Source organism: Necator americanus, chromosome V (genome assembly GCF_031761385.1).
Source record: "Necator americanus strain Aroian chromosome V, whole genome shotgun sequence".
Classification (NCBI taxonomy): Eukaryota; Metazoa; Nematoda; class Chromadorea; order Rhabditida; family Ancylostomatidae; genus Necator; species Necator americanus.
In genome coordinates this window covers 30398403-30411960 of record NC_087375.1, presented here as the reverse complement: position 1 = coordinate 30411960, position 13558 = coordinate 30398403, and the positions used below count along the sequence as shown (strand labels likewise).

At 39.2% G+C, this 13558-nt stretch overlaps 2 protein-coding genes across 8 annotated transcripts in view; both read left to right on the top strand.

Annotated features, from left to right (window-relative positions):
- RB195_015688 (uncharacterized protein) overlaps positions 1–3465 on the top strand; it is a gene marked incomplete at both ends in the record, with an annotated part of 40771 nt that extends 37306 nt beyond the window's left edge. For all 7 annotated transcript variants that reach the window (XM_064206514.1, XM_064206520.1, XM_064206519.1 and 4 more), the window contains 4 exons: positions 42–250; positions 1264–1374; positions 2712–2851; positions 3381–3465. In XM_064206514.1, coding sequence (XP_064062395.1) covers positions 42–250; positions 1264–1374; positions 2712–2851; positions 3381–3465 — 545 coding nt within the window. The remainder of the gene's footprint in view (positions 1–41; positions 251–1263; positions 1375–2711; positions 2852–3380) is intronic.
- Positions 3466–6437: 2972 nt separating this feature from the next.
- RB195_015687 (uncharacterized protein) lies at positions 6438–12969 on the top strand (the record flags this gene model as incomplete). The annotated part of the gene is made up of 20 exons (XM_064206513.1): positions 6438–6470; positions 6659–6786; positions 7453–7615; positions 7734–7829; positions 8042–8146; positions 8296–8421; positions 8592–8681; positions 8740–8847; positions 8950–9047; positions 9249–9339; positions 9425–9567; positions 9992–10190; positions 10441–10596; positions 10741–10853; positions 10940–11091; positions 11146–11258; positions 11336–11462; positions 12271–12390; positions 12465–12638; positions 12821–12969. 20 exons carry the CDS (start codon positions 6438–6440, stop codon positions 12967–12969), a joined length of 2484 nt encoding a protein of 827 aa, XP_064062394.1.
- Between the last annotated feature and the right edge of the window lie 589 nt (positions 12970–13558).

Here is a 13558-nt window from a genome sequence, read left to right as displayed (position 1 = left end):
CAGTCTCGTTTTTGGAAATTCAATATCTGCGAACGTTCCAGTGGCACACCGCTCAAATCGTGCTTCCTATCAAGAGTCTGGTGGATCGGAGTTCATAAGATGTGGATACATAATACTAAACAGAGATACGGTTGGAATGAACAAATTCTATTTGGATGAGGCTGAGTACCCTCTAGAGGGGACCATCGAGGTGTTCGCACGTTGCACTACGCTCCCACCAGCCATTGAAGTAGACAACAGAGGATTCCTTGTAGGTTCTTTTTTTTATCTGCACGGATAATCAGATTAGATTTACGTCAAGCATATTCATATTAATCGCCGTGTGACGTTCTTTGTTCTTTTAGAGGTACCATGTTTTAATGAATTCGAAAAAATACGTTAGCCTTTGATAGTATACATCTTTCAGCATTCATAGTTTTTGTAGTAATAGTACCAGGCAATAGTATTCAAGTGAATACTATTGCCTTGTAATAGTTTTGTATAACTTTGTCATTTAAAGCTGTAGAATTAGTAGGATTTTTTTATCCTCTTCCTAGGCTTACTCTCCAGTATTTTTTTTAAATGTATTTTCACGGAAATCGTCTTATTCTTTCGCAGTGTTTAAGGATTTCTACATTTAATTCTCTGTAGTGGCAGTATTAGGGAATTAATGCAACAAAAACGAAAAAGGCTAAGGGTTTGTTGCATATTTAGAATAAATCGAGTAACAATGTGCTTACGCCTACGTAGAAATAACGAATATTACCGCTGAAACTTATTTTCTGCAATGTTTGCAACTGAACGCCTAGATGTCATATATGATACGCCTTTCACTAAAGGCATAACCCCAGGAATCTGGAGTGGTAGGGATTTCCGGTGGAGTATTTGTACACGGGATAGTAGATTACGGAGAGGGGTGTGATTTCGTCCATTTCTTCCTAATTGCCGTAGAAAACGGCCCGGAAGACACGGCTTCGAGCGTTCCGGCGCACTATTTTCTACAACGAGTTCGATTGGAGCGCGCCAGTCCTGTGCACGCGTGCATCTTACGAGCCGTTTTTTACGGCAATAAGGAAGAAATGGACGGAATCACACCTCTCTCCATAATCTACTATCCGGTGTACAAATACTCCACCTGAAATCCCCACCACCTCAGATTCGCGGTATGTTGCCTTTAAATGATAGGACAATGATTGCACCATACGAAGGTGCTAGAATTTTGGCTGGTATGAGGAATAAATTATTAATAAGATCTTAAAGGAGTTTAAAAAATACCGAATTTAGACTATGTATCAAACTGTCAGTGGTATGGGATCGTGGGAGCGTTATTGGGCTGTTCTTCGCCGTGGAATGGTTTACTTCTGGCGCTATCCGGACGACGAATCTAATGAAAAGGTAGAACACTATTTCATCCATCCATGTATATATAGGTCTTTTTTGGATAAGAAATTTCAAGCTACGTGTTTGTTGGAACTACATAATTGTGCAAGGAGGAAGATGGATCTAGGCTGAATAAAATACGAAGGCGAAGATTGATATCACACTTTATCAATCATTGGCTAAGATCATTCGCGCAAAAGAGACACTCTAGACACTCGACTCTGGACAAAACTCGCTTTCGATCCTCTTATTAGAACACCAGACAAAATAATGTGTACTCTTAACTACATTGTTGTTTAATTTATTCGGTAATTTCCTTATAACTGTATAGATATTCACGTCTCTATGGTCAGAAGAGCATCTAAGACAGTTTTATGCGTCTCCATGAACGACCGCAGCGTTTCCTCGTCGAGGCGTGTTATCATGGCGTGTATACACTGGACACGTAATGTCTCAGGAAGCATTCGCCGGGACTCTCTTTACCGTTCCCCCGTTTGGAAAGCCAGAGCCCCTGACTCCTAGTTTTGATGTTTCAGGCGGTGTTTTGGGATATCTTATTTTTGATACTTGCAAACTAACCAATTCAGACTAGGGAGCATCAGTCTTCTCATTTAAGCGCTGTTCCCATGCTCAGCATAGACATTTTCCGTATTATGGTACTATAGACATCAAATGAGTCCCGGACGTTTATCTTTCCAAGTCGTTTTTGGCGCAGGTAGTCAAGAAATGCGTTGACGCTGTGCAGATGAGCAGAAACATGCGTGAGCAATAGTCGCTCATTTCAAACAATTCTGATATTCTATCCTTGTAAAACACGTTATTTCTCCCATGTACTTTCATAAGCACTGGCGACACCTTAGGCTAGATGGCTACATTTAAGGCACGTGCATAGGTGCGATAGGGAGGAGCCGAACCCTCCTCAGGTGAAAGGGTTCCAGCTCATGGGGTGCATGTCAAGTGATGAGGATCCCTTCGCCAACCGTCCGAAAGTGAAGAGGGTCCTTTTGCCAACCGTCCAAAAGTGAAGGGGGTCGCAGCACCGACTCCGGCTATAGGATGTATGGGCACGCGGTAACTGCCTCGAAGGACCTGATTACTGCGCAGTAACTCCTTCTATGACAACAAATCTACTCTCCTTGCGACAGATATTTGAGTTGCTTCAGAATCTCTGGATTCTTCGTTTTTGTGCTTTGTGTGGATTAGATGCAGTGCCTATCTGTGTAAGCGCACCTATTCCTATTCACTGAAGTAGAGAATGAAGTAGCGGGAACCCAGAACTCTGATCATAGTGTGACAAAAATTTCGGTGACGCCCCAGGTAACACTTACAATAGCAATCCGGTTGTATTTCAGCGGCCAGTGGCGTTTATGGATCTCAGTAAGTGTACTAACGATTTGGTTGTGAGATGTACACCTGAGCAGTGTCCACGTGAGAATTCCTTCAGTATTGATATGCTGGTATGCACCACACCATCGCTAATGGAGAAAAAGCGGTACGCTAGCCCATTGTTTTTTGTTCTTCTTTGTTTTATTGTTTATATTGTTATTTTTTTTTTGAAGACTAGTGGCTCGTATTGTAAGATTGAGGAAAAAAAACAAGTTCTTTCTTGAACCTTGCGTTTATAATGTAATTCTATGAGCCACTTGGCTGCTGTAGTTAAGAGTTTTAGTATTCCCTACATCACTTTCCATAAAGTCATTCTTATGTGAATGATGCGAAAATTTGTACTTGACATTATTGAATGTACAGGGTTCTCTAATGTACATATGCAATTCCAAATTAATATGTTGCTATCTCCTGGTATTATCACTTCAGTAGTATGCGTAATGTTTCTGACATACATTTTGAGGGGGTTTCAAAAATTCGTGGTTTCCATGTCGCCTATAGTACAACTATAGGCGACATGGAAACCACGAATTTTTCTTTTCTGTCGCCGACTGACCTACGCATTACATCTTCGTAAATGGACAAGCTCAAATTTCAACCAAAAAAACGTTACGCATAACAGTCATAATTTTCAGTGTGCTCCTATCTGCGGATTCTGAAGAGCTTCTTCACGCATGGTTGCAAGCATTGAATGAGACGCTGTCCGTGCTAAGGGGCTAATTATCCGTTCCAATGAGAATATCTATGAATTAACGTGTTGTACCAATTTTTTTTTCTCTCGATTTTTCTTCTAAATTTTTTTGAACGATCAAATACGTGGTATGCTGTGCATTCTTTTCATTGTTCTATACTTGTAATGCTTTGTCGAAATGTAAGACAGCTTATACATCTGGTCACGAAGTGGTAAAACTGATGGTTACAAGACACCATCAATTGCTCCTTTCTTTGCTGAATGGTATTTATTTGTGTAGAAAGTGCCACATTTCGGACAGGCATTGTTCACATCCGCGGTGGAGTTGGAGCGGAAGCCACTGGACAAATGCCCATATTCACCATCGGTTTTGAACGAATGTCGCTTAATAACAGAGTAGCCTCTCCTCATTGCACTGATCTGGTAATATTGTGCAAAATCCTATCTTGGATATTGGACTGTTCTAGTTTCCTAACAAAATCAGAAGTTTTCGTCATCTTGTCTTTGAGCACTCCATTTTCCGTAGCAGACCGTTCCATTTTCCGTAGCAGCGCCCCTCATTTTCCGCAGCAGATCTTTTCATTTTCTGTAGCAGTACAAGCCATTTTCCGTAGCAGATCGATCCATCTTCCGTAGCAGTATGTCTTTTTTTTCCTTATTATTGCTTTTGATCTTCGAAGATCACCTATTTTATAACTATATCAATGGTTTCGTTTTGTTTTGTTCCGTAATCTCTGTAGTCTATTCGAATTTGTTAATAATTAGTAGTTATAGTTCTGTTATTGTTTTTTTTTGAAGGAGATAAAGTTGTTAGCACAGTAGAATTGTGTTCGAAGAAGGACAATTATGGGTTTTCTCATTGCGAATACCCGCAAGTGAATTGAAAACTTGGCCCACCATATTAAAACTATCATCCACACCACTAGAAACCAATACAAATCAAGAATCTGAACTAGAACTAGAAAACAGGTTTTTTTTTAGAAAACTGAGGGTCTCATTCTAGTTATTAGTAATACTGGATTTTAAATTGCACGAAAGTTACAACTAATGCGAAACCTTCACTAACACAGTAGTCATTTCTTCCCGACGAGATTACGTGACGCAGGGGTCGTCTTCATTTTAGCGTCAGCTGATTGACGATGTCATGCCGTTGGACGTGCTTTGCACTATTTGCGCCGCCTGTTCTTTCTAGGTACGCGGAGAATGCTTTTATTTTTGTGGTCAGGTATGGTTCTCTCCGAGCGTTTGCCTTCAAGTTCACTAGACAGATGTCTTGCTATGTTTTACTTTTCTCTTCGCAGTAGATTGATCTTGGCAGTAGATATTGGTATCACACGAGGAAATTAGACCGGTAGATATTGGTATCAAACGAGGAAATTGTGATTCTGTGGAAACTACAATCTTTTCTAAGAGTTGTCGTATATTCCAAGTTTTTGTACTGCCATCGTGCGTTCTGTTAGGCTTCATTAAAGTATCGTTTCGATATCGGATCTGATTCGGTTTCTATAGTAATATCGAGGATTATCAGGTTTTTCTTTTGCTTTTGTTCTGTGAGTTATGTGCTTTCATTTAAAAAATGTTTCTAAGCGGGTATCCGGCGAGCTGCTGATTGCTCATTTCACCGAATACTGCCGTTTTAATGACACAGGAACACTTGTAGATTTTTAGAGTGGATACTCGAAAGTGAATGCGAATTTCGGTCACCATCATCGAAGCTAAAATCCTTGCGAAAACTACTATGAACTTAAAATCTGATCTAAAGCTGGTCAGTCTTGCAAATTTTTCCTGTTAGGTTAGGTAAGTATTCACGTTATCCGTAATAAACGTGGTTTTTCTTAGTTTAGGAGTGTGGAAGTTCGACTTTGCTTTATTCTTTGCATGTAGTTCTTTTCTTTTAGCTTTGTGTGGAGCTCACAACTAAAGTTTTCGTTAACGACAATAGCGTTTTGGCGTAGCCGCCTTCTTCAGAACGTGGAAAGAGATAATGAGGATTTCCAAATACCTTTTCACAATGCAAGTTACCATTCAACAAGAAAGTGGATTAAGGATTTGACTAGAGAGTTAACATTACCTTAACAGTCGTGTGGCCACGATACTAACGAACCGTCTGTTTTGATTTGGACGATATTTGACTAGTTCAAAACATTTTGGTGATGCCTGTGTTCAAGAGTAGTCAAACCCAAGTTCAAACTAGTGAAAGTTGAAAATTGTCTTGAGAAAATCGTGTTTAGAAAGTTCAGTGTCAAGTCAGTGTCTTCTTTATGTCCTCTTCTTTTCTATAAGTTTATTTTTTCCCCAAAAAAGTCTGTATATAAGGTTCTTCAGTGAGGTCTAGTCGTATTGTAGAGAAGGTATCGCTGTTTTTTTTTTAATTCCGAACTTCGTTAAGATTGATTAACATGATTGATGTAAGTTGGTAGTATAGGATTTTAACATTAATTGGCGGTATCCTTTCACCTCACCTGCTAACGTTTATTTTCTTCTTCAACGAAGAATAATCGATGTTTCCGAAATAGTGGCAAAAAGCAGCAACGTGAGACGTCAATCGATTCACGTTGATATCACTTCTTCTATTGTATGTTTTCGCTGTTTATTCCTTTATGCACTGGCGTTCTTTGCCACGGTCTGAATTCTGGAGGACGATAACTGTTTATATGCAAGGAAGCGTTTTCGGTGGATCCCTTTCTCTTTTTTAGCGACCTCATATTTTTGCTATGCTGGCGATCTGAGTCTGCTATGACATATGTGTATAGCAAGATGACGTTTGTATGGTTACTATGCATTTCTAGCTCCTGTTTATCTCAAGTTTGCGGTTTTTAGACTATTTTATCGATTACATTTGTTTTGATCACGTTTGGACATTTCTTTTTGTATTTATCTGTTGTTGATGTTCTTTTAAAGCTTCCTGACACTTTCACTGCATATGACACACAGTAATCGTTCTGTATTGTTTGATTGGTTCCTTCTTTACAATCCTCATTAGTTTCAGATACTCGTTTTGATGTGGTCATCGCGAAATAAGAAATCGTATCAGGTTGGTTAGCATTTAGATATCATGTGTAATAGAAATATGTGACTGAGGAAAAAGAAATCCGAAAAAGGTCTTTTTCAGCCGTAGTTGGCTACGTTTTCATCGTCAGGACTTGATTTTCTCTCCTTTATATTTTATCATGGTTTTACTGATCTAAAAATCGACCTTGAATTTCTTAGTTTACATTTTAGAGGATCGATGACGACTATGAAGACGGTGATCAGCGTGCAAGCGCCTGCAACAGCATTCTACCAATTGTGAATACCGGTAGAAATATGCTATTTGGCGGCGGACCGAGTCACTCAGAGTCAGCACCATTGTACGCTTTTTAATTTCGTTTTTAAGTTGTATACGGACCGCCATTAGTGAGGAAATCAGACTGCATCCATCGCTGCTATACTGGTCTAGTTTCTGTGAATTTCCCAAGCATGCTGAAACTACAATTTGCCTGTACTAGTTAGACGGCATAGTCCGATTCCAATAGAAAGTCGCCGCGGCGGTCGTGTGTAAAATCGTAACAACCCGGTGTTTTTGTATCGAACCACAAGTGGCTCAGGTATGATGATGATGATGATGATGATGAAACAGACAGACGAACACTTTTTTCGATTACTAACAGTTGTTCTAGTAGACTTCTGATGATTTATATTTGCTGGAAGTCATTTTAACTGGTGTATTATACGACATTTCAACCTCAAAGTTCATTTTTAGTCAGACGCAGTTGCAAAACATTGCGTACTACTTAGTTCTAAATATTGTGGAATGAGTGATTGCGAAATAAGGTTATACAACGTGGAACGGACAACGTTGACACCTTTCCATCTAAACAACCGGTTTATTTTTGTTGTGGGGATGATGGGGATATTTTCAATTGGGCAATAAAAGTTTTTTTCTCGTATTGTTAAGCAAAAAGTAGGAAGGTGAGTATTTCTTTGCTCAAGAAACACTTCTACACCAGCTATGGGATTAATATCCGTCTTTTCAGGATTTCCGGCTCATCTACACCTGGTGATGCGTATAATCCCCCTCCGTCAACCCATGTTGTCGGCTCATCTCGACACGATGAAGCCAACCCAACACCTCCCGCAATGTCATCATCATCTCGTCGAAACGACCACCGATGGGATCATATTGACAACTTGGACAGGGTTTGGTCTCTTTAACTGGTTTTGCTCGTTTTTTTTTTGTCAAGTTTGTAATTATTCTGCTGCTCTAAATTTCTGTTTTTCTTTCCTCTAAAAGATAGTACTTATGAAAACATTTCAGTTTTTCACATTGGTTTATGAATATCACCAAGGCGGGGGATTCGTAACAATTGCCGTCAAGAAAGTGTTCGGGTTGGCACAGTTTGTCTTTGTTGTGGTAAGCTTGGTTATTCTATAAGATTTTTTATTAAAATTATTTCATAATTATGTATATTTATTTTTTTCTCTATGTGTTTTCACATTTCTAATTCCTGTAGTAATAAGTTCGAATAAAATTCTAAAATACGATGTAAAGAAGACGATTCACTGTATAGCTCCGGATTCCAAACCAGATTTTGTTGTTTACGTGTCATCATACCTCTTATTCAGACATTTTCGACGTTCTTCATGCAATGTATTGATTATGATGTGCTCTTCGCTAACAAAAATGTAACAGCCACGGGTGCCGCGATTACGGGAAAGCGAAGTTTTAATGTAAGTTTGAGTAATTTGTTTGGAGTTTCGCCCACATTGTCTATTTTTCTCTTCTTCTTGCAACTTCCCAATTTTTCCGTCGTTTCATTCCCAAACTTTACGTTTCCATACCCTGCCCAAGAATGGAAATATTAGTTTTGATATTTAAGGATGCAGTTGTCGAGAGCTGTGCGAGTCATCTTCATCCGTTAGTTGTATTCTCGATACTCGTTGCTATCATATTTTGGATATCACGAGTCGTCAAGACTACCTATTACTTATTGCAATTGCATGAGGTTTGTTTTTTTCTAGTTCAAGATGTTCGCATTACCAACAATATGCGCATTTGTTTCGCTTTCGATTTAACTGTTATTCTAGCTGTCTTTGTTTGATTTTTTTCTGTAGTGGCGTTGTGGAATTCTTATTTACACAAGTAAAAGCCGAAATTCCTTTTTATTCGTTCAAGATTCAACTCTTTTACCATTCTGCCTTGTTAATCGAAGATGCTCAATTGTCGAATCTCACATGGCACTCAGTAGTGAAGCAGATTTGTGAGGTTGGAGAATTCTCACTTTATTGCCGTTTGCTTATCTATTATATATTTTTTTTCAAAGGTCCAAAAACGTTTGCAATTAATTGTTGATAGAGATCACGTCACACCAATCGATCTTTACAATCGCATCCTAAGGTTCAAAAATTATCTTGTTGCGTTGGTGAATACGGTGGGCAAGCATTTTATTTTTGTATTGTTATTGTAATACCTTATATTTTATTTTCTGATGTTATATTTGTTGTTATGTTTTTTTGCTATTCATATATTTCAGCGAGTTCTTCCACCGGTATTCAATGTGCCTTTTATTGGTCCTGTACCATATTTTCCCAACGGACTTAAATCTAATATACGGCGTATTTTATTTTTCGGGTGAGGGCGATGATTTTTCTTTGCAAGCTTTGATATAATATAATTTCTTACAATTGCGGTGACCGTTTGAATCTGTCTCAAACATCGTTTGGCGTTATTTTGAAGAAGGAGCCAGGATTATTATTTCGTTTCTTTTCGTTTTTTTTTTCTCTTTTCTGGTTTTAAATTGCCAGTTAACACGCGAAGAACAGTTTGATTCAGATCCACGTCTCCGTGGGCAGGACCGTACCTGAAAGAGGAATACAAGGACCTTGATAATCTCGAGTTGTTGACCAGGCAAATGGAAAAGGATGTAAGATACTGCTTCAGAGATATTAATGAATGCTTTAGTATTACTGGATCTTGTTCCTCATCTAAAAGCTATTGGGTGAATTTAGGTTGCGATGTATGGTCTGCTGAACCTTATGTTCTTCCCACTAATATTTTTGTACCAAATTCTTTACTCATTCTTTACACTATCCGAACTGATCAAAAGGCGCCCTGACGCTCTCGGAATGCGGAGATACTCGAATTATGGAAGGTGAGTAGATATTAAGATAATTTGATGAAGTATGCCTCTTTGCTTTTCCTACTTTTTCCAGCTTTCTTCTAAAGTCAAAAAGTGATTCATTTAGCTCTTTATTCAGTTTGTTTCTTCGTTTTATATCGCATCGATACCTGATTTGTTTCGGTTCCTGTTTTTTTTTCTTGGCTTTTGCTTCGCGTCATATTTTGTCGCATTTATTTGCTCTCAAGGAAATCCGGGTTAATTTATGACGCAATGGTTGGGTATTTGTCAAGGAAAAAAAAACATAACCTGTTCGAAAACACTTGTGATTGCCGATTTTCTCCCTGTATGAGTGTGCTTCTTTGTTCTCGATAATACGATAATGATTTCTTCAAAGAGTCGATTTAAAAACGACTTCATGGATTCCTGTGTAGGATATCTTACTTTTCTTCTTAAGGTATCGAGTCAGACATTTCAACGAACTCAATCACGAACTAGCTGCACGACTGAATAGATCACATGTGTATGCAAATGCTTACTTAAACCAGTTCTACTCGACGTTAACAGAAATATTCGCGAAAAACATCGCATTTATTGCTGGAGCGATAGCCGGCGTACTGGCAATCTTGTCAGCATGGGATGAGGATGTACTTCAGGTTAGATCAACAGTTGTTATTTATAGAACAACCAACCAACGTGAAAGTTGCACAGTTAGTTAACGAAAAGATCAGAAAAGCAGGTGTTGCCTAATTCCAGTTGGAAACCATTCACTTTCACTCTATGAATCAAGTTTATTCTTTTTGCGGAGATCGTTTGCAAAGATAGCTAATGCAAGTAGCACCACAAAAGCGCAATTTCCGAAATTATGGAGGGATCTTCTGGGATCTATTCACCATAACGTTCCAGGTTGAACATGTGTTAACGGTGATTTCTGTTTGTGGAGTTGTCATGGTAGTTTGCCATGGAATGATCTCTGACGAAAATCTTGTCTGGCAGCCGGAAGTGTTGCTAACACATGTTACAAGCGAACTGCATTATGTGCCGTCGGAGTGGAAAGGACAGGTGAGAATTATTATCAGTCATTTTTAATTTGTTCACTACGCTATTCACGTTTCCAAAGAAGACTTCCATTTTCTGCTATCTATCTTTGGTTTTATAACGAAATTAGACTATGTCATCTTTTAAAACTTTATTCGATTTTATTAGGCACACACCGAGCAAGTCCGACGCGAATTCGAACAATTCTTCCAACTTAAGTGGATGTTCCTACTCCAAGAATTGAGCAGCCCTATCCTCACCCCATTTGTTCTCCTTTTTTGGTACTTTTTTAGAAGTAGATTGTAGGCTAGTTATGATTCGGATTTTACTGTTCGATAACGTTTCGTATGGAATATTTTTGCTCCAGGATCCGTCCTAACTGTCGCGAATTAGTGCGGTTTTTCCATGACAACACAGTACGGGTAAATGGCCTCGGTGATATTTGCTCCTACGCACTTATGGATGTAGGAAGACATGGCGATATGAAGTGGAATGGCTCTGCATCAAAGCCTAGTGCAGGTTTGTGCAGAAAAGTGCTGAAAGGATCAAAAGCGCTACAATCTTTCAATTTAGTCCCTGCACTAGATGGAAAAACTGAACTTTCCGTGCTCCACTTCATGTCCACTAATCCAGAATGGAAACCACCACCAGCTAGTGAACAGTTTCTGCAACGATTCAGAACCAGGGCTAGTATTTGTTTTTTTTTCTAACTTAAACGTTAGATTTGATAATTCAGTAGTGATTTTTGAATTGGTAAATTTAGATGGAACAAGATGTTTCATCTGCCGTTCATCCTGGTACTCTTAGTGGTGAGCGAAATCTACTATTGGATTCCATGCATTCCCTAGTGCCGTCTCTTAGGACGTCTCCGCCCCGGAATACTCTCATTGGTAAGGACACTGAGGTTTTTTTTTCAAATGTAGCAGCTTGGACGAGCTCACCAGATTCTGGATCAATTTTTGAAGTTTTTTTTACATGTGTATTGGGTTGGATATTATCTCGCTCTTCACGTTTCTTGTTATTGTTTGTTGTATTGCATTTGGTTTAATGGAAAACCTATAATTAATTACTAAAAAGTGGATAATTACTAAAAATCCAAACAAGGATAAGCAGAAAGGGTTTGTTGTCAAGACTAACGACTGGTTAAAGGCATCACCCCACGAATCTGGGGTGGTACTTATTTCAGGTGGAGTATTCGTATACGGGATAGTAGATTGTGGAGAGGGGTGTGATTCCACCCATTTCTTCCTAATGGCCTTAAAAAACGGCCCGGAAGATGCGGCGCCGCATAGGGCTGGCGCGCTCTAATCGAACTCCTTGTAGAAAATAGTGCGCCGGAACGCTCGAAGCCGTATCTTCCGGGCCACTTTCTACGGCAATTAGGAAGAAATGAACGGAATCACCCTCCTCCCCATAATCTACGACCCCCTATACAAATACCCCACCGGAAATCCGTACCACTCCAGATTAGTGGGGTGATGCCTTTAAGACCTGAAAAATTAGATACTTCATTTGAAACAACCCCAACTACGTTCATAAACGTAGATAGCCATCTTTTCCTCGTTCTCTTTTAAATCTATTCTAGCTAATGGATCATTGGGTTAGATTTGTACACTATGCTACCCGAGTTACACAAGGCTCAGTTTAGAGTTTAGGAAGTTTTTGCTTTTTCTATTAAGCGAAGGTTTATTTTCATAGGAGACGGACTTCATCGTGTTGATGGCCCACTTGATTCCACTGTATGCGGTTTATTGTCAACCCTACACCAAGTGAATCCGCAGTTAGTGGATTCGCTAACACGAAGCCTGCAGCAAAGTGGTGAGTGCCGTCAATTTTCGTGCCAGCATGACTTACATTGTTCAACTGAAATTCAAGTCTCATTTCATTCGTAGGCGTTGGCATGGATACAGCCGGAGCGGACATGCGAATTCAAACGCTATTCTTGAGGGGAATGCATGAGGAGAGCCTTAGAAAAAGCACTGCAACGACCACTGGTTATGGAGCAAGTATTGCTGCAAATCAAGCTCAGAGCATGTTTTGTGTCCCACAGCTCAGCCAAATGGATGGTAAGGAGCTTTTTTTTTGGACTTCAAATAGGTCAATTCTTCATTGGTTCTATCTTATTGTAATACTTGTACTGTACCAATGCAAATTTTCTGTTTTTTCCCCTAGGGGAAAAGGTGTACTTATTTTTGTCGAAATTTCAGACCATATCTTTCTTTATTCAAGATTTTTATATTTATTCAAGAATCTGCAATGCCGGAGAGCGACGCACGCAGTCGGCTTGTGTTGCGATCTACTCTTCCAGGAACAAGCGAAGAAGACGTTGAGGACGATGAGACGAGTCAACAGGATGACGATGACAATGAATCTCCTCCTCAGTTCATGAACGTGTAGTAAAAGTTTATCAAATTTGGAGAACGAAAGACTCTCCTGTTTGTGGAAGCACTAAGAAAGTCTCTGTGGAAGCGCTAAAAACTTTGTCAAACCTGCTGAGTATCTTGTGAGTTTCCTTCGTGTACTTACGGCGTGTAACCTTTGCAAAAACCTGTATTTAATTTGCATGTGTGAAATTATGAATTTTCGAGCGATTTTCTCGCGTCAGCAGTATTAATCTTTTCATGTTAGTAATGTGTTCCATTCTTCCCATTTCATTATAAGAATTGAGAATTATCGCTCTTAAATGTTCTGATAATAGATATTGACTCCATTAGTTTATATAGCAGAAAACACATTCGTGCTGCCTTAGTTGTTGTGTTGAATGAATCAAAAACCCATTTTTAATTAATTAGTAATTTTCGAAGTTTCTGTGCAGCCAACTCATAGGAAAAGAAATTTGAAGGGTTATCTTGCATTGTGCCTCTTTCTTCCTTCTTCTTGTCCAGCACTCAAGTAATTTCTACTTTCGTTTTTGTGGTAATCCGCTTTGCGTTAAAATTTCTCTACATTTCATCCTGTATAGCTGATGTGTCGAATGCTTCATATT